This window comes from Accipiter gentilis, chromosome 2, assembly GCF_929443795.1.
Source record: "Accipiter gentilis chromosome 2, bAccGen1.1, whole genome shotgun sequence".
Classification (NCBI taxonomy): Eukaryota; Metazoa; Chordata; class Aves; order Accipitriformes; family Accipitridae; genus Astur; species Astur gentilis.
The window spans coordinates 42,859,651-42,883,226 of record NC_064881.1 but is presented as its reverse complement, the minus strand read 5'-3'; the positions used below and the strand labels follow the sequence as shown (position 1 = coordinate 42,883,226).

At 41.8% G+C, this 23,576-nt stretch overlaps 1 protein-coding gene across 1 annotated transcript; it reads right to left on the bottom strand.

The window, feature by feature from the left end:
• Positions 1 to 3,880: 3,880 nt before the first annotated feature.
• SQLE (squalene epoxidase) lies at positions 3,881 to 22,877 on the bottom strand. Its single transcript, XM_049827632.1, has 11 exons — positions 22,008 to 22,877; positions 19,612 to 19,864; positions 19,141 to 19,321; positions 16,387 to 16,483; positions 13,073 to 13,186; positions 10,732 to 10,903; positions 10,355 to 10,450; positions 9,623 to 9,765; positions 7,083 to 7,179; positions 6,485 to 6,572; positions 3,881 to 5,700 (listed from the first exon to the last, which is right to left on the bottom strand). Exons 1-11 carry the CDS (start codon positions 22,293 to 22,295, stop codon positions 5,508 to 5,510), a joined length of 1,722 nt encoding a protein of 573 aa, XP_049683589.1. The 5' UTR covers positions 22,296 to 22,877; the 3' UTR covers positions 3,881 to 5,507.
• Positions 22,878 to 23,576: the final 699 nt, after the last annotated feature.

Sequence of the window (23,576 nt, the reverse complement as noted above, 5' to 3'; positions counted from 1 at the left end):
TTTCGCAGCATGCGTCTTGGTAGAGCAGAAGCTCCCGGCGTGCCCAGTGCTGTTTGCTTGCCTTTATTCATTTAATAAATTGTAAACTTTGATTGGAATCCTGTTTGGGACTAAATTCATTTATCACACCCTTCCCCTCCAAATCCTTGGCAAGGCCCCTTGGCCTGTGCCAAGACTACGATGGACAGAGCACCACCAGCGAAGGGGGACAGACAGCCATGCTCCTGGTGTGCCTCCCAGCGTAGATGAAGCCTTCATGCCAAGCCACAGCCGAGACTATGGACCCTTACCCCTCTGCAAGCTTCCCCTTCCCGTCCTGCCCTTAGAAAATCCAGTCTCATAGCCTAAAAGAACCCATAAGATCAAACCCACGCCAACGGTACTGCCTAAGTATATAGACAGCAGTTAGAAGTTGATATTTGTACATACAATTCTGTATACTTATACTAGACTGTAAATTTTCAGGACCGTATTTGTATCAGGCCCTATATTAGGACTATCAAAAACCACACCTGGGAAGACAGCATTAGGATGCCATTGCCTAAAAACTGTGAATCTGAAGGAAAGTAGCTGCATCACAGAAACCTGAAAAAGCAGTAGTTGCATAGGAGTGACCCACAGGTAAACAAGATGTTGAGCTGGAAAGAACCCAAACGTTCCATGGAAAAATAAGTCACTGCAATAGCATAGGCAGAACCATTTAAAATCATGCATGAGAATGAAACACACCCCACTAAGTCAGCCAGGCGCTTCTCCAGAATTGCTCACTACGTACACGCCTATTGCCTTAACACCAGCAAGTCTTTCAGGATTTGGCCTACGGTTCTGCTGTTTGTGTTTGGCTGTCCTGGGTAACCTGTGCTCGACGACCAGCTCTAAAACCTGGCTGCGATACCAGAAGCCCCTTCTTCCATGGCTCTTCACCATCTCTACCTTTCCAAGGCTTCACCCTGCAGCTTCTCTTGATCCTGCCCGAAGCATTACTAGCTCCTGCTCTGCCATACTGCAGTTGGTGCAAAGGTTCATTTCACGCAGAATCATGGTTTTTTGCTTTAGCCCTTCATTAACAGCTTGCAACATCCTGTTTACCTTTTTGACTGCTGCTGCAAACTGGGTGGAAGCTTGGAGAGGACCGGTCATGGTGATTCCAGGACGCTCACAGCTGGGTTCCACCATCAGGATTATTTTTCCTATTTATGTTACTTTGCTTATAGTAACAGTGGATTTCAGTTACTATTTAAAATACCCCGTCAGCTTTTATTTTTCAGTACCTTGAATAACTTTATCTCAGCAAACTCTGTCACGCTGCTGTTCACTATGCACAGCGCAGGAGCTTGCACAGCTCTTTGGAGCTCCACGGGGAACAATTTAGGAACTGCTGACACTATTTTCCACGTAGTAATGTCATGCTGAGCAAGCCAGAATTTCAGGATGCATAATTTATCATCTGCCCATATTTATTCTGGATTGAATGGATTTTGCTTTTGTCCAGAATACACAAGCCGGTTCCAGAGAGCAATATGTGCAAGCACTGTGAGCCAACCATAAATTACTGCCATACTGACACAAAACCACCCGTGTGCATCAACAGTATTACGGCAAATACCATCGTGTAGGTTTTAGGAGATGCGAGCAGCCTTTGAAGTAGAACAGGTCACGGCTTCCACATGGGTAACCTGCACAGGCAGCACACTGCTCACCATGGCACCTTTCCGATCTATCCAACCTTTCTGCAGTGCAGCAGCTGAGTCCTATGTTGCAGCATGCCTCTGGCTGCAAACGCAGAGCAAGGACTAGAAAACCGTGGTAGAAGGCAGAGACCAGGTGTATGACACGAGCACGAGTGAGGAAGGCAACCCAGAAACTGGCATTATCAGGGAAGGAGCAATCTGTTTTAATCATCCCCTTTTTTTCAGATTTCCACAGATGTTCGGAAACCCTAGTAACAGCACTGATGTTGCACGTAATTTGGAACAGCTGGATTACAACCAAACTCAAGTGTGGTTCTTCAGAACCAAATCATTGTTTGACTGAAACAGAGCTGGAGCAATACAAATGAGGAATAGCATGTGTTCCTTGTTATCGGTTGTTGTTTTTTCCCTGAGCTTACTGCAGATATCAGTGTGATAGTTCTAAGTGTAAAGTGCTCTTCAGACATCAACAAATCATTTACGTCTACGGAAAATGATGTGCTCCTCTTTTCTTCCACTGCAGAACAGACTATTTAAGCCTCTATTCATACACTTCCCCAGAGAGGCACTGTAATTATGCTTGAGATTTCTAACATTACATTATACTACCACTGTCTCAGAAACACAGTCAACTACAAAATCCATCAGCTAATCTGGGACTAATCAAGTGCCTTCTCTTTGTTCCAGGTGATTAAAGTGAAGGTGGGAAGAAAACTACCACCACTCTTCCTTTTACTTGCTTGCATTGGAGCTAGAGGAGACACTAAACACAAGCACAGCCCAAACAGGTATCGCTCCTCACAAGAAATCCAACACCGCATGCCTGCACTAGCAGGCATTTCAAAACTGTAATAAACCCCCCCTCTTATTGTCCCATATATTTTCCAGTAAAGGGCTTGTTCAAAACAAACCAAACCCCCAAAGACAGAAGACCAAGAACACTCAACCTACATGATACAATTTTCTCAAAGGAGCTCCAAGAAATGTGACACCTACATGCATGAACCGACTCCCCACCTATGAACAAGCCTCCAGGCTAGCAGAGAAGGTGACTACCATTTCCTCTTTCCTCCCCACCACTAGCAAGTTTTCATACTCCTGCACCATGTACGAGCTACAATCTCATCACTGTGTATTGCTGCTGCTCTTGTTCCTTCTGCTCTCTCAGTTAGCTGTAGCTGTAGCTGTCGCGGGCCCTGGAATACAGGGATAACCACATATACACGATGTGTGTCTCGTGCCCACAACACTTATCAGAGTGCACTGCTAACGGTACAGGGTGGTACTAAGTTTTGCCATGTCAAAATCCTTAGAACTAACCTCTTTAAAGTTTGCAGGTACATATTTGATGCAACTTGTGAGTTGTCTCTGTGTGCATTGTGTTCCTCTCAGATTCTGCATCATGCCTGACACATCTTCCCTGGCGTATCACTTCCCTTTGCTGCATACAGGTATAGAAAATGAAAACCAGGACTCTTACAGACTGCTGCATACTTTGGCTAGCAATGTTAGATTCCATTTTACCTACAGACATTGCCCACTCACTGCCACCTTTACTCTTCTTACTCTCGTTTGGCTCAAGAACTGCTTCTTTCATTACTTCTCCCCCATGCCCCCCAACCTCCGTGTCCCTGAGAAAAACACCACAGCCAGGGACTATGGAACACAGCTTGAAATTCTGCCCTGTGACTTTTCTTCACCAGCGCTAAGCGCTGCTGTGTGCCGCTGACCAGCTGGAGCCGGAGCCCAGCCAATGCTGTCAGACACTACCCAGGACCAACTCACCAGTAATTTCAGTTCAAAGCCCACACCCTGTGCTGCCCTGTGTCCAAATGATCCCACTTTGTTCGGTACTTCCCAGTAAGTCCTTCATTTTGTCCTGAGGACAAGGCATGCAACCATTTCATGAGTCATATTTTCAGGTTGCTCTTCCTTACACGTACACACGCAAGATTTTTCTCGCCCCCACAGTAATTTCCGGCAAGTGATCGTTACCCCAATCATCAAGACAGTTAAGCAGGCACTGAGTTCAAGAAAAGAACAGAAAAAAGTGCTTAAACACGTATGTAAATTTAAGCACACTAGTATTTCCTGACAAATCAGGACCTAACAAAACGCATTAACCAGAGATACACAACAAAAAAAATCTATGGATATCATAACTTTTTATTTAAGTTAGCTGAGGATGCTTATTTGGCTTATGTTTATCCTTGATTTTAAAGAGACTGACTGCAAATAATATAAAAAAATAGAAAACGTAAAATTAATCAACATTTTCAAAATTGTCACAAATTTTGAAAACACTTGTATAAATTCTGCAAACTTTGTATACCCTTAAAGGGGTATCATTTAGTTACTATATATAATGATTTTTGAAAATATTAGTACTTTATCCTAAAGTTTAAACATAGACATATTCATGATGCATGTAATTTCAAGAGGGTATCAAAAGTGATATGGTTAGAAAAATATACATACTTTTGTTCCTGGAAAAGAACAGGTCATTTGAAATACCCGCCAAATAAAATACTAAAAAAGCCTCTCCACAGATTTTTTTCACAGTCCAACATAAAATGTATGTTTATGTACAGCTTACGCAATCTGTATTTTCAAAAGATATAGCCAAAGTTTCACCAGTACAGAAAAAGGTAATCTGTTACTGCTCTCTAACCTGTTGGCTGCACTGATGCAACTGATTGTTTAGGCAAGCCAAAATAGGAGAGCCATACAGCGATACACAAAGCAATCGTAAGAAAGGTAAGGAAAAATGAAAATACACAAGAACAAAGGAAAGCATATTGATACAAGATAACATTGAGAGGAAGAGTGACCAACAGTAAAAGACAGGAACTCTTCAGTGGCATGCAGTAATTCCTACAGGAAAAGAAACATACTCCAAGTATTAAAAGGACACTTCTGTGGTACTTATGAATTTTAAGAAGTAGTACTAAGGATTACTTTACTGTCTGCTGGAAGTAGCCTGGACTAAATTTGTTTCAGTGGATGTGGTTTGTTGCTGTGCTTCAGTTTGCGGCAGCGTTAAACTTCAATTGCACACGCCCCAAGTGAACCAAAACAAAACTCCTAAGTTTTTAAAAGGAAGTGAGATAAGAACAAAGTTTCAAAAACATGTGCTTTCAGTACCCCAGTGCAATGCAGTAGCCAACATAACTATGGTTTGATTATTACTTGTTTAAATGAATTCTGATGCAAAGAATGATTTCAGAAGAGCAACATGGCACTTGCAACAGTGACTGAAGTTAAAGACCTGGTGGCACTTCAAGTTCTGAAATCCTTTACAGTGTCCTTTTAAGTGTCAGTAGACTAGTATCTTAGCTGCAACTGAAAAAGAACAGAGGCAAATCCTAATGAAATAACCCAACTCAAGAATGTTACTATTTCACAGTAATAAAGAAACAGTCCATGGAACTACTGAACAGAAAAAAGCATGAAGGATAATAGCAGCCTATGGTTTACAGTTTTCACTTTGCAGTTTATTAATATTAGTGGAGCACTTGGCAATGGATAAAGCAAGGAATGAAATTCTGACAAAACTGGCAATTATCTACCACATGTCAACACTTAATTATAGTCCTTGTAAACAGCTAACTCCTTTTTGAACTTTAATTTTAAAGAAAAGAAAATTTACATATAATATATATGTATATAAACACAAAACCAAAATTAAGTCAAATCCTTATCAAGGAAATCGCATTTCGAAGAGAAGAAAACACAATATTAAATAGTACATGTCCAAAGATTTTGAAGGCATCGCGATTTTCATGTTTTCTTCCTCCAGTCATTTCCCCCTGGATTTTAATAGACTAAATACTTCATTTCAGAGTAAATAAGTGGAAATATTATAGAGCAACTCCGGTAAAGAATAGCTCCACTACTGAAAAATGCTCGAGGCGTGGTGATCCAGGACTCGGTCTTAAAGCAAAAATAAACAGCGTATAATGCCACAGCAAAGAAGTGGCCAATCAGTACCATTGGTTTAGGAGATAACCTGTATCAAAAAAAAATAGATAAAACATGTAAATAAAGGCAATCAGAAAGCACTGAGAGATTTTCATTTTACAACTAGAGATCTCCACTCAAGACTACACACCCCCTTCTGATTTAGGCAGCTCTGGTCCTGCCATCTCAACTAAAAAATACTAACTCGCTTGTCTTGGAGCTGCTACACACTCTGTATTCCCTTCTACAGTGCTGCTTTCTGTTCATTTCCAGTACTCTGTGTCTGCCTTTATCAACCCCCAGGGCATTATTCTCAACAGGCTCTATCAGTTTTAGCTCTCATTCCAAAAAGGGAGAAGGATAAATGCACACATTCTCACATATTCAAAGTAGTACGATTTATTGTGCATTCACTAGTTTCTGAGGGGTCATTCCAAACACCTTGATAGTTATCAACTTCCTGGTTCCTTATGCTCTTTTATCGGAGACCTCATCCTTCACTATTCTCATCTTGTCAAGCATGAAATGTCTCCACCAGCTCCTTTGATAGACTAGACCCCTCGACCTCATTCAAACTCCCATGGCACCTACATTAACTTCTCTCCAGCTTTTATTGATGTTTTTTACAAAGGAAAAAAAAAGAAAAAGAGCCAGCATTTAGAGACATAGCTTCTAATAAAACTCCAACCTTTAGTATAATCCTGAAAATATAGGCTTATGTAGACCATTCTCTCTGTGCAGAGCTGACTGATAGTGAACAATGCAGATCCTCACAGAGACTCATCAATGCTCGACCCAGTTCACATTAGGTATTACCAGTGCACTGAACTTACACAGATAGCAAGCCAACAGGACCCGAGACACATTTTCCACCAAGCCTGAAGTAATGGAAGCAGGCTTTCTTTAGCTGGTGCAAGGAATCTACAAAGTGAATTAAAATGACTCAACAAATATATTCAACACATACCAAAAACTTTTTCAGTATACATAACGGTGATATTAAATCCAGGACTTTGGTAGCTGTTGTTCTATTAAATTCAGCTCGATTTTGAGCTAGTTTTAAGTAAAGGATAGCCTTATAGAATAGTTACATATTCTTGAATTAACTGACACAAGAACAAGTGTTTTCTGGTTTTTTCTTTATTTGTAGGGTTTTTCTTTGGTTTTGGTTTTTTAATACTAACTCCAGACTTGCCTTCATGTTGCTAAAACTCCGTTTACCTAACACTACAACTAAACAACTAGGCAGAGAACATAAGCTAACTCATTAAAATCCTTTGACTGACATTTCTTAATATATATACACACATGTATACACATATATACACACAAACACATGGACATATGCTCACATACATACACATCCCCTCCCCAGGCATATTTATTTACCAAGATGTAATTAGTCAGAAGTTATCTTTAAAATATATTTACCATCTGTGGCAGCAAAGAGCTCATAAAGTGCCTGGGCAAGAACATTCACTACAAAAGAATGAGATTTTTTTCTTGACCAGTAAAATGTTCTTTTTGCCTGAAAAAGGGAAACAAAAAGTATTTCTGTCAGTAAATACAGAAGAGTATTCAAAAGATTCCCAAAGAGGTGGTAAGAGTCATCATACTCATGTAAAAATGTAGAGTGGATTTAGTCATATGCTAGATCAGTTCCAAGCTAGGTCATTACAGAATTTTGGAAACTTGTTGAACCAGTTATCTAGACTCCTCTTACACTAAATATAGAAAAAAAAGGTAGTTCCAGGGAATGCTTCAACTAATTATACAGTAGGTGGCTGGGGTAGGTCAGAAACTTGGAGGATAACACTCACCTAGTTCTCTCTGTTGACTGAGACTAAGTAGGAAACAACTGAAAGTCTGAGGTGACTAGCTGAGATGTGAGCGTCTGCATTTCATCAGGTAAGTCCTGTACTGTCCTGACATTCAGGGTCCCTCTAAGCGCTTCTCAATTTTCAGATACACTTTTTGAATCATTTACTTGTAGTCTATAATTATTCTAGCTGTAATTTAGCCAAGACAATATGCCTAACTCAATTAAAAGCTGTAAACAGACAAATAAGAAATCTTATCTACTCATCAGAATTTTGGGTCTAAATCTCACTGAAAAAATAAGCCTAGCATCAACACCAATGGTGCCAATTCCTAGGAAAGGATGTCTTCTAGCTTACTACTGTAAGATTAATGCAGCAGTCAGGAAGCTAGGGGAGCACTGAGATGCTTCTTGAAAAACTGGGTACACATGCTCATTATTCTCTAAGTACCACTCACACAAGTGTAATGGTCCAACCCGACCCCATTTAAAATCAATCTATGTTACAAATACACTGCTAATATGGGAATATCAGGTTATGCTAGCAAAGCATGCTGACTAGACTGTAGGGATTGGCGCTCGGAAGATCTCGCGATGTACGGAAAGAGAAGGGTTAAGGGAGGCGGGATGACCGACAGACAGTATATAAGGGCGTGACGCAGTTGAATAAACGCCATTTGCAGCATCCTCATATTGGTGTCAGTGCTCTGTGGCCCAGGGTATGGTGGACCCTGTGCCGAGTCCCACGGGGTGATCAGACGAATGTCTACACTAGACACAGCACATCAGTCTCCTAAGCAAAGCACGACACGTCATTAAGCACAGTTTTGAATCTGCCTTTTGCCACACAGCCATAGCACTCACAAATCACAGTTCCATGTATTGGTGAATGCCTAATGCATGATTTATCTATCCAAAGCTTTGAAAACTGCTGTGCCTCACTGTACTGGCTTTGTGTGGTAAGGTTTTGGTAGCGGGGGGGTGGGGGTTACAGGGGTGGATTCAGTGAAAAGCTGCTAGAAGCTTCCCCTATGTCCAACAGAGCCAATACCAGCCGGCTCCAAGACGGACCTGCCACCGGCCAAGGCCGAGCCAATCAGCGATAGTGGTAGCACCTCTGAAATAACACATTTAAGAAGGAAAAAAAGTTGCAGGGCACGCAGAAATGGCAGCCAGAGAGAGGAGTGAGAACATGTAAGAGAAACAACCCTGCAGACCCCCAGGTCAGTGAAGAAGGAGGGGGAGGAGGAGCTCCAGGCACTGGAGCAGAGATTCCCCTGCAGCCTGTGGGGAAGACCATGGTGAGGCAGGCTGTCCCCCTGCAGTCCATGGAGGTCCACGGTGGAGCAGGTGGGTTCCTGAAGGAGGCTGTGACCCTGCTGGAAGCCCACGGTGGAGCAGGGTCCTTTCAGGACCTGTGGCCCCATGGAGAGAGGAGCCCACAGAGCAGGTTTTCTGGCAGGACTTGTGACCCCGTGGGGGACCCACGCTGGAGCAGTCTGCTCCTGAAGGACTGCACCCCATGGAATGGACCCACAGTGGAGCAGTTCATGAAGAACTGCAGCCTGTGGGAAGCACTCATGTTGGAGAAAATAATGGAGGACTGTCTCCCATGGGATGGACCCCACGCTGGAGCAGGTGAAGAGTGTGATGAGTCCTGCCCCTGAAGAGGATGATGTGGCAGAGATAACGTGTGATGAACTGACCGTAAACCCCATTGCCCGTCCCCCTGCACCGCTGGGGGGAGGTAGGTAGAGAATTAGGGAGTGAAGTTGTGCCTGGGAAGAAGGGAGGGGTGTTCTGAGATTTGGTTTTATTTCTCCTTAGCCTACTCTGGTTGATTGGTAATAAATTGAGTTAATTTTCCCCAAGTTGAGTCTGTTTTGCCCATGATGATAATTTGTGAGTGATCTCTCCTGTCCTTATCTCAATCCACAAGCCCTTTGTTATATTTTCTCTCTCCTGTCCAACTGAGGGGAGGGGGGTGGGGGGGGAGTGTGATAGAACAGCTTTGGTGGGCACCTGGCATCCAGCCAGGGTCGACCCACCACACTCACTAATAACTTACATGTCCCTGAGTTGCATAACCTTAAAAGTGTGTCATTAAATTGCGGCAAAAGCTGCCTAAAATAAGTCCAAAATAAAGCTGCACCTTAAGAACATCAGAATCTTCATAGAGGTCTGGAATATCCTGGAGCAAACTTCTCCATATTTTAACATCGTTTAAAATAACGCTCATTCCTCCGCCAGTTAGAGGGTGTCTTATATTATATGCATCACCTAAAAGAAGAACACCTAGGTAGAAGAGAAAAATTAAAGGGATACTGCATGATCATTACATAATCTTAGAACTCAAACTGCCTCTTTTTTTAAAAGTCAAACTACTAAGAAGTCATTCCCACCAGAAAATAAGATGACTGACAACTAGAAATTGAAACAGAAAAAAGAAAGTGAAAAAAAACAAACAAGTATGTCTTTAAATTAAGAGGCTTAAAAAGGTTTTAAGATGCTCAAGGTCAAAATATTTCTTTCCCCTATAGGTATGCATGTGTGTACATCAAAGAACACAAACACACACACACTTTAAAAAGTAATTTCTTTCCTTTGTTGATCAAGTTTTCCCTAAAAAGACTGCACTTGTATAAGCTTGAGCGACTGAGTGATTTAAACTTAAAAATAAAGCAGGCACTGATTTGAAGTCCAGTGTCAATATAAACATTCTAGTTAAGCTATGCCCAAGGTACACATTTTCAAAATATTATTTTTCATAGAAGAATTATGGACAGTTGTATTGAACAACAAATATACATCTATGACAATACAGCCCTAAGTCCCAGAAGAAGTTTATAATGCCTTTTTCCCTCCTTTTATTCATAATACACACCTTTTTTGTTAACAGCTGAAGGAGGCAAGAAGCTGGCTGGCATAGTCCTTAAACGATCATTCTGAACTGCTGTTAAGAATGGTTCCTTTAAGTGATCTGCAATAACGAAGTATTTTAGTTACACTACTTAGAGTCTAAAATAATTTGCACACAACCCATTTTAACCTCTTCTTATAGATATAATCCTTCTGAATTGCTAACCTAGATGTGAGCTGAACAAACTGCTATGTGATGTGGAATCAAAGAAGGGTGAATGCTTACTGAAACAGTAACTGTGCACATGGAAAAAGCCCACACAGTTCAATGGATTCAATGAAATGTGCCTTTTTTGGCACATTTAATTGTGACAATTATGATAGAAATCTTTCTAGACTTACCAGGTAGTTGTGGATGAACATTTTCAATCATGTATTCTTTTAAATTTTTTGGCATTTCACCTCGAATATCAACAAGGACCCGAGTCTCAGTTGAAGAAATCTGATAGATTAGCACTGGACTAGTTTTAGCTAAAACAAGTTCAGCATAATTAGCTTTAAACTGTGGTGCATCCTTAAAAAGAAAAGAAGGGGGAAAAAGATTGAGACTGATGAATGAAAGGATATTAAACTTCAAATGTACAAAATCATTTTCTGAAATATTTTGAAATAAATTCCCATATCATATTAAGTTTGTGTTATTTTTCTCTTTCAATGAACAAGAGAAGTGTTTTCAAAAAGAAAGTTCTGAACTTCAGTGTAGTTACAATTCTTTTGGCAATACATTTTAATATTTACTAGAATATATGTTGCTACACATTTCATTTGAATATTTAATACATGCCATTGAAAACCTGTTATGTAATCAATGTAATAGCTTTCAGTAAGATAATTTTGTTTTCTTTTCATAAAGAAAGTGATGGGAGGGAAAGAAATACACTAGTCTGTATACAACTACATGGAGATACCAACTGAGGAAGAATCATAAGGTCCTATCTAACTAGGTCTTAAGTTTCCAAAAGTTGAGAAACAGGAGGCACTTGGGCAGTGGTAACTGGGTTAGGGACCCAAAAAGCACTGAAATTTCTCCAAGTCAGTGTTCCCAGTCCAGTGAAAATTCTGTAGTTTTGGTTCCTCCTCCCTCAATTGTTTTTGCTGTTAGTGCAATAGCTAATGCAGCAGCCACAGAGGGAAAGACTCAGCCAGGATTTCTACCCGGGTTCTCCAACCACTCAGCTACCAACCTGGATTCCCACTGTCGTGGTTTAACCCCAGCCAGCAACCAAGCACCACACAGCCACTCACTCACACCCCCACCCCCCAGTGGGATGGGGGAGAAAATCAGGAAAAAAAGTAAAACTCATGGGTTGAGATAAGATCGGCTTAATAGAACAGAAAAGAAAAAACTAATAAAGATAATGATAACACTAATAAAATGATGACAGTAATAGTAAAAGAATTGGAATGTACAAATGATGTGCAGTGCAATTGCTCACCACCTGCCGATCGACGCCCAGTTGGTCCCCGAGCAGCTATCTCCTGCTCCCACTCCCCCCCAGTTCCTATACTACATGTGACGTCACATGGTATGGAATACCCTCTTGGCCAGTTGGGGTCAGCTGCCCTGGCTGTGTCCTGTGCCGACTTCTTGTGCCCCTCCAGCTTTCTTGCTGGCTGGGCATGAGAAGCTGAAAAATCCTTGACTTTAGTCTAAACACTACTTAGCTACAACTGAAAACATCAGTGTGTTACCAACATTCTTCTCATACTGAACTCAAAACATAGCACTATACCAGCTACTAGGAAGACAATTAACTCTATCACAGCTGAAGCCAGGACACCCACTTTCTCTCCTGAAGTTTATAGGTCCTGAAGGTATATATGTACCTGATTACAAGGTACCCCACCTTCAAGCAGGAGCATAGTTTGGGTATTCTTCTGGAGTATAAAACATACATGGTTTGACCTGCAGCTCCTGGGATAATCTAAAACTCAAGATTTCCACTCCCTGAACAAGTGTCATAAGTATTGTGAAAAAATGGTGTCACCATCTTAGCTACCGGTATCTTTGACCAACCAGTCAACAGGGAAACAATTTTACAGATTGGGTTCCAGCTTCACAATAGTGCCTACTTCTAATCCGGAGATTAGTGCTATATAAAATACAGCACTAATAGCACATGTAGCACTACCTTATATGAAATGCTGAAGCTTTTTTTCTTTAAAAAAAAAACAACTGAGCCCAGTGCTTAGTTTAAATTAGCTATGTTGAATCCCAATCTAGGTTTTTTTAAACCCTCCCTAGTTCAGCTATATGCTTAAGATTAACACTGTACTCCAAACTTAAACCAGAAATCTAATTTTTAACAACAATATCCACTTAAAAAAACCCAAACAAACCACAAATCCAAACCTGGCTCACAGTTACTTACAAGTGTTTAAAGAGTTGAAAATCTGACCTGTAACTGTACTGAATATGTTTAGTCTGACATAGCAAGTTCAGCTATCCTAGAGCTGGGATGGAGTATGCATCAATAATTTAAGAGTTAAAAACACAGACCAGAGATTCCAAACACTCCTCAAAAGGACACAGAAACTGATAGAACAGCTGCATAAATATCTAAAAGTACAGTTCTAACTGATTCTGTTGGAAAAGATAATGAACAACACATTTGGTGAAGTTCAGACCCACATTAAGAAGTGGTAGTGTACTGGCATACATAGTATTATAAATAAAAGTTACCTTCAAAATGCAACCAACAAAATGGGATGAAACAGTAACTTTGTTGGAGACCAAGTTTTTTCTAAACTTGGAGAAAAGTCCATCAGCTACAACAGTAAGTGGTGCATGAAGTTCCTGCAGCATAAAGAAAAAATAAAAAAAAGATGACATTTTCAATTTTACTTCAGAACAGTGGGAAACAACTCCCAAGCTCTCATTTTCAATTGTATGTTAGATGTTCTACAAAACAATAAACATATAAGAGGATCACAGACCATATTTATAATATGTGTATTAAGAAATACAGTATTTTTTGCCTTCCTCATATTCATATTTAACTCTATTTCCTCTAAAAGTTGATCTAACGATATACTCCAGCTTTTTCAGACATGCATTCAGATAACATAGTTACAGGGACCATGTAGGAACTTAGATAAAAAAAGACAAGAAAGTAGAGTAATTGCTCCCTTCAATCTATAATACTCTTTAGGAGAAAAAAGAAAACAAAGAAGAAATTTTAAATTAAAGAACCGTGCATAAGCAACTAAACAAAAACAAACCGAAGTGTAACAAACTGAAATAAGTAAGTATACCAAGATCTTCTTTAAAAGACCAAGCAGTGAACCCTGAGCAGTTCCTAGTATACTTAGGAACTCTAAGAACAAATAGTGCCTATAGACAAAATACAAATTAAAATCTAAGTAAACTGATTAGGTTCAGCCTGAACGTATGCACAAATTCCTAATGTTGTAACACATACATTGTTCTCTTTACTAAAATGTATTTTTAAGCATTTTACTGTTATAGTAATATAACATTATTATACTAGAAAGCATTTAGAGGAAGATGTTTCCTTCTACCTACAGCTTTGTCAATGTCAGTATATTCAATGATTTAACTGCAAATGACTATAAATTTATATCGAGCATTAGTCCTTGGCCTTCAATGATATCATACATTTGGCATAGAAACAGTTTTCCTTTTAAGCTTTTAGGATGTAAGTAACAAAGCAAAAAAAGCACGCTGTGTTTCATTAGTACTCCTGGAAAATATTTTATTATTGGATGGAAGCATCTGGTGAGCCAGTATGTGAATGGGTTCCTCTACGAACAGCTCTTGCACGCATAGGAATGGACTCAGTCACTTGTCACACAATCCTTACATCTTCTGCTGTGTGAAGGGAAGTTGGACAAAATCACATGAGAGTAGAGCTAAATAAAATAATATACGTTTGTGGTGTCTGAGCTTTTAGAAATGAGCTCCTGACTAGAGATAATGAAACCTCTTTCCTATGGATTCCTGTCTCAGATGATTGCAACCTCTAATTATTCCTGCAGTTAGAGCAAAGTCACCTGCCCGTATGGGTTCTCTGGTGTCTAATGATCTGAACATTCATGCTACAATTTTTCCACAGCCAACATACTAAGACCTTTACTCTATTCAGTTGCCTGGTTTTGATAAATTTAATATGTTCACTTTTAGCATACTGGCTAATTTGAAACTTATTTAAGAGAATAAAAATCTCAAAGGTAATGTGGTAGACAAGAGGGATGGAGAGAACAGAAAAACACAGACACACAACATAGATCAGCCTCCTTTCTCTATGAAAGCAGGCTAAGGAATGTAAACAGGCCTTGGTTTTGGCTTTGGGTTTTTTTTCCCCAGAAGTAGTTTCCCAGTTGTAAAAAGTCACAGGCAGGGAAACACAGTTACAAGAAATGTTTAGTGGAAATTTCTTACACTAGATTTCTAAAATCAAAGGAGATCTAGGCCAGCAAATGAAACAGCTCTTTCCAGCCACAGAACTTCAGCATTCAGAGCAAAACATGAATTTGCTTATCCCCATTATACAGATAGGGAACTCAAAGCCTTAAGAACAACATCCATGCTCTCAGGAAAGATGCAAGCTAAAACACTGGTCACCCTACTGTTGGTCAAATAAGTCACGCTTAAAATTACAACAACATCCACAAATATGTAAAGCTTAAAAACAAATCTCAAAGCAAAATATGCACTATGCCCCTCCACTCCCCAAACAAAACAAAACAAAACCAAACCATAACAAAACAAACCTATATTGCTGGATGATAAAGTCAATTCGACTTGGGGGGGGGGGGAGGAGGGACCAAAGCACCCCCTCCCAAAAAACTTCCTCCTCTCCAAATTCCCCATCTTTCCAGTACCCATGTGTGATTCAATGGCTTATTCTATTAGAGTGCCTTTCCTAATATGTTTTTATTCATTTTATATGACATGTAAGACTGACCAAGGAACAGGACTTTGAACTCCCCTTTCCTCCAGCTAACCTCAAGAGGGATCAAGGATGTCTCCACTCAGCTCTCTTACAGGTTCCTACTTAGACCACTTTGCCATCACGTGGCTGAAATGCCATTTGCCTGAGGTGGGTCTAAAACCAGCTAGCACTCCTACATCTTGGGCAACTACTTTTAAAAGGCTCTCTTACCTATGGTTTTATACCACCATTTCCATTTCTAAACGACCTAAAGATGAGAGATTTTCTTAGTAATGCTCAAAGCAGGATCTTCCAACTACTCAGGAACTTTCTCAGTCTTGTATGGAGGGCAGCAGTGTGTAGGCAGGAGATTCCTGTCTTCCCCATCAGACCACATCTGAACACAATGGCTATGTAACTTTAGGTAGCAAAGGAATTTTAAAGTCAACAAAGAAGGAGATTACAAATTTGGCTTTTCTAGAGAATAGGCAGTATGTCCAGAACTTCAGCACACAGATTCTACCTAGACTGGTCTTTCCTAAACTTATTATTGTAAGTTCACACAGTTTCACAGCATCTAGCCAGCACTTTAGCATTAGTTGAGGCAAAGAACATCAATCAAACCAGTGATTCAATTAAAATAGGCCAGAACTCTTTCTGTGATCCAAGAAATGACTGGACAGAACTATCTCTATGAATAGGTACCTATCTTCATATTTTCAGACACCTCAGTCGATAGTGGAAGTATATGTGGAAATGTAGACCATTACACACAGGCAAAGCATAAATCTTAATATTTTATTATTTTGGAGATTTTAAACTCCAGACATATGAATATTGAAATTAATAATGAACTGAATTCTCCAGTTATAACCAAGAAGTTATAACAAGAATACACATATGCCAGGACTGTATCCACTAGAAAGTAACCTCCCTTTATTATAGCTTTCACTTTCATGATAACTGCATTATCTATACTAGTGCTCCAAAACAGAGTTTTTTTAAAAAAAATTATGTCTGTGTGTATATATATATATTTATATAAACCAAACCTTGGTTTTCTTAATAGTTTAACAAAGATAGTAACAGAAAACCGTCTTACCTTAGTGTCTCCAGTTTCTTTGTCCCTGTACTGAACACCCACGACACAGTCATCTTCTTCAAGCAATTGTAACACAGTCCCCTCAATGAATTTTGCACTGAAATTAAATAGAACAGTTAGAACATAATGGAAGAGGATTGATGATGCCAACATTTCAAGACACGAGACACAGAAGGAAAACCAGATTTTCACTAATCTTGTCTCTGCCAACACACTTTGTTTAAATTTTACAGAGAAAGATGTGTTCTCAACCACTTTCAGAAGCCACACTAAATGTCAAAAAGTGCTTGTCATTAATTTCAGTTCAACGCTACCATTTGGTTTGATACCTGAGAATATTCTAAAACCGTAGTGCTTATCTTGAACACCCTACCACTTAGCAGAATCCCCAGTTGTGCTTCAGGTGCTCCATGGCCATGGGAGAGATGCAGAGAGGAGTCTGACACTTAATAATGGTCAGAAATGAGGCAGCTGACTGAGTCATCCCTGCTAAATGGTGGGAAACGCTGACAGCACGGGTGAAACCTAACTCCAAGCAGAATTTAGGAGCAAGATCCGATGTAGCACTTTGACACTTAACATGTATACTAGATAAAAGTGAAGCACCTAATTCTCAGAGTAGATCAAAATAATCTAACCTGTTTAGGACAGATACATCTAACTTTTCACCGCAGGAATTCAGGATACAACTTTTTTTTTTTTTTTGCTATTTATGATTTTAAAGTTCTGCTAATGCTTACATTTGGAGTTTGAACTGAGCATCCCTTACTTCTACCACCCAACCAGAGCTATTTGGGGTTCACAAATTATATCTCAGTTCTTTAAATTTCCTTGTTGTGTCTGAGCTCTTAAATCTGATCTCAGCAGTTCAGACTTAGCAGCTCGAAACGGACACTCTCTCCCCGTCACAAATATTTTCATATCCAGATGGAATTCCACAACTTGGAAAAATGAGCTAAAGGTCCAGGTGAGAATAAAACAGTTTGGTATTTTAACCTCTCAGAGGGAACACGAGCAATTGAATTCATGTCTTTCCGACATGTCAGCCAGCACAGAAATTTCAGAGCAGATCGTGACTGGCTTCATTTACCAGGCAACAGGCAGGTTGGCTGTATCAAAATCTGAATGGTTATGCATAAGCACACTAACAGAAACTTCAACAGCAAGGGAGTGCAGCAACATCTCAGGTTAATAGTAGGTGAATCAGAGTTCTGTGGACCCTATCGGCTTTAAATTTCTTTTATAGTTGTCATTTCCGTTACCTAAGTAAGTGCTCACTTCTTTTTCTGGTTCTCACCCACTATAAAAATAATTAACTAATGATGCCCTACCTCTTTCCTCTGCAAAATTAATTTTACTCATCTGAAATAAATTCATATTGACTAGTACTTTTAAAGAGGATATATTAATCAGTAATAATTGTCCCCTATATTTTCACAAGCTTTCAGATGAAAAAGCCTCATGGCACTATGATGAGTTCTTGATCTCTCCCGCACCTTAATTTAACATGCAGTTTTCTATGCTACAATTAAAACGAAAAGCAAACCTACACAACATGAACATTAAAGACAGTGTGGAAAAGGGGAAAGAATTGAATTCAAGTCTCAAACATTAGCTTTTGTAAGTTTCTGCTTCAAAGACTGTGTACAGCTACTGGAGTTTGCCCCATAAGTTGAGCAAACAGGTGCCCAGATTTCACTGAACTCAAAGCCTCAACAAGAAGGCTTTAGCTTTTATAGTTAGTAAACACGGTTGTCACTAATTTTAACTGTACTACAGAGCTGCTATCTCTTAGTGCTACTTTTAGTAGTTTATATGTTATAACAGATACAATTGGAGAAAGCAATTTTCCAGTTCAGAATAGACATGTAAGGTAAAAAGATGGTAACGTCAAGCTTCCCTTCAAAGCATTATTTAGGGGAAAAAAAAGACAAAACAAAAAAATGCCCCACAGAAAACGGCACCTAGAATCTATTCTGTTTCAGGAAAAGTTTCCTTCTCATCTCTTGTATAAAAGAAAGAAATCAGTTAAAAAGGGAATACCAAACACTAATTCTTATTTCATTAGAAAGAGGTGTCTTCAAGATTCTGAAAAACAGAATTTAATAACTGGAAAGAGCCAATTCCATTTAGTGCTCCTTTCTAGTTATTTTGCTTGAGTTCTTGTTATCAGAAAAAACAGAACAACATGCAAATGTAAAAGAGGCTTGATTTCTGGCATCACATATAACATCAGTGGAAGAAATATATGTCCCTGCTCACTGCAGGAGGGTTGGTTGGACTAGGTGACCTTTAAAGGTCCCTTCCAACACAAACCATTCTATGACTCTAAGAAATGATACCAGATTTGCCAGTCGTTTCTTGACCAAAGAACTTCTATGCTTTACTCACTGAGAAGAGGTCGCTTCTTCTGGTAAAATGCCAAACCCAAGAATCAGCAGAAGAGAACCAGCCTCTTACCCTTGAACTGTTCTCTCACACAGATGGGCCAGTACCTTGCCTCATATTCAAAGCCTCTATTCCCACAGTTTAAAGATTAACTTGTCCCAAAGGGTAACATATGATGTATACACAATGCATGAACACGTCTACAGAAAACAGAACGAGTAACTATAGCTGTTACTTTCTCTCAGTCTTGTTCATTGGAGCCTTATGTGCTGGGACAGAGTGAAATGGTTAAGGAATCTCACGGATGCTGGGAACAGTGCTTCTGAACCTCTGGGTCCCAGCTGTGCTGTTCACAAGGTGACTCACTTGGGCTCTGCCATAGCTGCCCTTCGGAGACCCATGATGAACTGGCCATGATGAAAAGATCTTCCACTTGCCACACGGCCATCCTCAGACACTGGATAAGGAATTTCAACCTCCGAGTTGCTCTCCATGTCATGAATTATGTAACCATTTACTGTTTGTGAATCAATACCTTCTACTGTATCTGCAAAATATAAGCCAAGAGATGAGTTTTAAGAAGTCTTTAAGAAAGCTTAATTATGCATGAAAAGTATTTCTTTACATAGAGTCCAATTTTCTCAATCAAAACACACATGTTGAAGGATGAATATTTTCAAAATGGCAGACTGGAAATATACAAGCAATTTCAATTCAGATATGAAGCACAGATAATGTATTTCTTCATTTTCCCTGCAGGCATTCTTTTTCTAAAAACATAATTGAGTGTAGTAACTGCTGTGCTATAGATATATTTACATTTTGAAATGCACTTACCTTCAAGACCCAACTCTTTAAGTGCATTAAAACCTCCAGGTTGCAACAATTCTCCAACTATCCTGTCAGGTTCTTTCAGATCCCTCTCTATCACAGTCACCTTTCTTCCATCCCTCGAGAGCACTGCGGCCAAGGAAGAACCAAGGACGCCTGATCCCACAATGATAATTTCTGGATTGCATTGAGGTGATAATGTTGCATTTGGAGCAGTCTCTGTCAGATATACATCTGGGAAGTTTACTTCTCTTTTACCCTTTAGAAAAGGAAGCCAACAAAGTTACACGTGTCAATGTATCTGTACCATAACCTTGTCAGAGGGCTGACTTTGGACTATTTCTACTTTGACCCACAGGACTGAGAGCACATCAGTAGTTGGAGAGCATCTTCCAGTTTAGTTTTGTCCTAAATGAAATCAGTTGTACTCTACAATGCAACAAAAACACAACAAGGAGAGAAAAGAAAAAAAACACAACACTGCCCAAAGAAAGTCAAGATACTTGCTTAAAACTGCCCTGTTGATCACAGACAAACCACTAACATAGTCTCAGAGAGACTGGAAGTCAGGTTCCTATAAAAGGCAGTAAGCCAAGGCAGTCCTATATTCTTGGTCTATAAAGTAACACACCAATGCCTTCATACCAGTGAGCCACTGCCACATGGAAGCCTTAGCACTTTGCAATGAAAAAGTTATCAGATTCACTGGAAAATGTATTTCTCTTTAATTTTACTCTAAGTGAACCTACCTACCAAAACAACAGCTTATGCATGGAAAAGTGTCAGCAGAAGCAGCTACTTGTAAAATGTTACAGAGAAGTGGTCCTGAAATGAAAACTCACCAGACAGTCAAAAGTATCAGCAAAATTACAATTCACCTACATTTAAAACTGCTAAGAATTGACATGCATTGGATTACATATCAGTTAACATACAAACTGGTACCTGAAGACCAGCTATGTTATAGTACCTTCCCAACAGCATCTAATCACATACACTTCAAAGACAAAAAAAGTTGTAAGGGCAATTCCACTGCAAACCTGCAAGTCATTTCTCCAGCTGGTAGAATGAAGAATTGAGTCCAATTCACTCTTTCACAAATGCCTCAGCACTGCAGTGCTGACAGTGGTAAAAATACGATTGTATCAGAGAAACAAATGCCCAGAACAACACTGACACCAGAACTACTAGTGGCATGGTGTCATGTTTATATCTACAACCCAGGAAGGGAGTGCAAAACTGTCTGAATTCAGATAATAGAAGAAATTGGGGTAAAGGCAGGCTTTACCAGACAAAAAAAATAAAAAAATCCAGAACCTTTGACTTGTGGCCAAAAAAAGTTTCAAGTTCTTTTGTGCAAGGGGTCAGTGCTCAGCCAAAAATGCCCAGAAGTACACAGGAAAGTAGCCAAAGAGTGCTGACCCACAGATGTACTGAATATGCATGTCCAGTCGGTAGTCTTGGATGGCAGAACTCCAGCTAAGCTACAGCCATGAACTACAGCTGTCTCCACTGTCTCACAGCAACTCTCATGCTGGGCTCAGCGGAACAGACTGAGCTCAGCTCTTGTAGCTATTGTACAAGCAATAGTTTAGGAATAATTTCCAAGTAACTCTATCTGCAGTTGTCTAGACAAATGTGTTTTATCCATAAATATTAGGAAGCTGATCACAGAGCCACAGCATGGCTGGGGCTGGAAAGGACCTCTGGAGGTGATCTGGTCCAAAGCCCCCTTGGTTCAAGCAGGTTCAGAGCAGAGTGGCCTGGACCATGTCCACCTGGGTTTTGAATACCTCTAAGGATGGAGACTCTGCCACCTCTCCAGCCAACATGTTCCAGTGCTTGGTGACCCTCACAGTAAAAAAGTGTTTCCTGACGTTCAGATCAAACCTCCCGTGTTTCACTTTGTGCCCATTGCTTCTGGCCCTGTCACTGGGCATCACTGAAGAGAGCCTGGCTCCATCCTCTTTGCACCCTCTCTTCAGGTATTTATATACATTGATGAGATCCTCCTGAGCCTTCTCTTCTCCAGGCTGAATGGTCCCAGCTCTCTTAGCCTTTCCCCATAGGACAGATGCTCCAGTCCTTCATCTCTACAACAGACTGGGAACTGAAGATATTTTTCTGCTAGTTTAATAATCCTTTACTACAAATATTTCTTCAAACACTTACCTTTGATTTGACTCTACAACCCCCCTGGTCTATCACTTAAATAAGTCTCACTGTTTCTTTTGCCATCCAAAACTAACAGAACGTACAACAAATCAGACATCCAGCATCTAAAGACAAACCCTCTCCAACCCTTTCTTAGCTCCTTTCCCTCACCAGGGCAGAGGGTCAGCGGCCAGAGGGAACAGCAGGAAGACACTGCACCCCACATGCCACGTCTGAATTGAACCTACCTTTCTGGATTTGGGCTGTTCAACTTGTTGAGATCCTGGGGTGGGTTTGGCCCAGAAGAAGCCAACAAGTGGTAAAGCTGAGAGAACGTCAGAGAGCATCCCCAGCTGGGTCTTCCGCTGCTGCTGCTGCTGCTTGGGCCCCCTGAAATGGTACCTGTACGACAGCAGCAAGCCGAGGGAGAAAAACACTAATACGGAGAGCAGTACCTCCTTATTAGCGTAAGTCATGAGGTCTCCACACTTTTTATACACGTAGATGAAGGAGGCGATACCCAGAAAGGTCCACATCGTGAGGTGACTGGTCACTGTTCCTGGTTGCTTCCTCCAAAGCTTTCCCGTCGACGGATGCTGTCCCAAAGGGGGTTTTGCGCGAGTTACGAATAAATGTACGTACAGAAATGCAAAGACTTCCTTTGCGATGGAAGGGAGGGAGATCGCAATGAAAAAACAAGGCGCTCCAGCAAACCCTGTAGAGGAGCAAGCCTCCCCTCGCTGGGCTGCCACAGGAGCCCAGAGAGAGGTTCCAAAAACGACCCCCCCACAATCAATATAAAACGTCGTCTTAAAAATCGCCGATCTCCTCCACAGCACCTTAAGGAAACGCACGCCGCCACAGGCGATGCTCGCGGAGCAGGAGCTGGTCCCCGCCGCGGCCCGGCGGCTTTCCTCCCCACCGCCTCCCGGGGTCACCCCTCCGTCGTGCCCAGCCCCGTCTCGGCTGCCGGGACGGATGCGCCTCCGTTCGGCGGCGATGCAGCCGGAGCCTCCACGGCCCGTGAGTGAGGCGACGGCGCTGCCAGGGCGCCGCCCCGGCCGCCGGTGACGCACCCAGGCGGGCGGCTCGGGCGGAGGAAGGAAGGCTCACGCCCCGGGCGGAGGAAGGCTCACGCCCCGGGCGGGCGCGGCTGATGCTCTACCTACTCTACCTGTCCCCCGCAAGCCGCCTCACGGAGGGAGGACGCGGCGCTGCCTCCTTCCTTCCTTCCCCGCCCCGGCCCGGCCCCGGTTTCCCGCCCGGCGCCCCGGGCCCCGGCGGCGCCTCACACCGAACACCCCGCGAGCGCAAATGGGAGGGGGGAGATGCGGGGGGGGTGGGGGTGGGGGGGGCTGCCGGCCGCGGAGGGGAGGGGCTATGCTAATGAAGCAACGGCCTCCCCCTCCTTGTGGGTACCGCGCGCCCCGTGCCTCAGCGGCATCTGGCCAATCGGCGGTGCTATGCCGAGATGGCGCTATGGGCAGGCGCCCAATCCGAGCGGGAGGCAGGCGGGGCTTGCGGCCGCTGGGCTCCTAGGGCGATGTGACGACGGGGAAGGGCGGGGCGGGAGCCTTGACGGTTGCCATGGTCACGGGATGAGGGGCTGGTGCTTGCCGCCGGCGGAGCCATCCCCACCGCTACCCGCTTCCCGCGCGGCTGCCTCACGCGGCGGCGCATGCGCGGTGTGAGGGGCGCAGGTGCCTGAGGGAGGAGGCGGAGAGCCTGAGGGCAGCGGGCGGGAACCGGCGGGCAGGCCGGCGGGCTGGCGGTGGCAGCCGGGGGCAGCCGGGGGGGCAGCACCGCGGTCTCCCGTG

What these genes read in the sequence shown, in the direction of transcription:
- SQLE (XM_049827632.1), bottom strand. Translation starts at nt 22,295, where the DNA reads ATGTGGACCTTTCTGGGTATCGCCTCCTTCATCTACGTGTATAAAAAG. An exon ending in AACAGCCCAAATCCAGAAAG is followed by an intron (nt 19,865 to 22,007) that starts GTAGGTTCAATT and finishes CCTTTTCTAAAG; the next exon opens with GGTAAAAGAGAAGTAAACTT. An exon ending in GCTCTTTGCTGCCACAGATG is followed by an intron (nt 6,573 to 7,082) that starts GTAAATATATTT and finishes TTCACTTTGTAG; the next exon opens with ATTCCTTGCACCAGCTAAAG.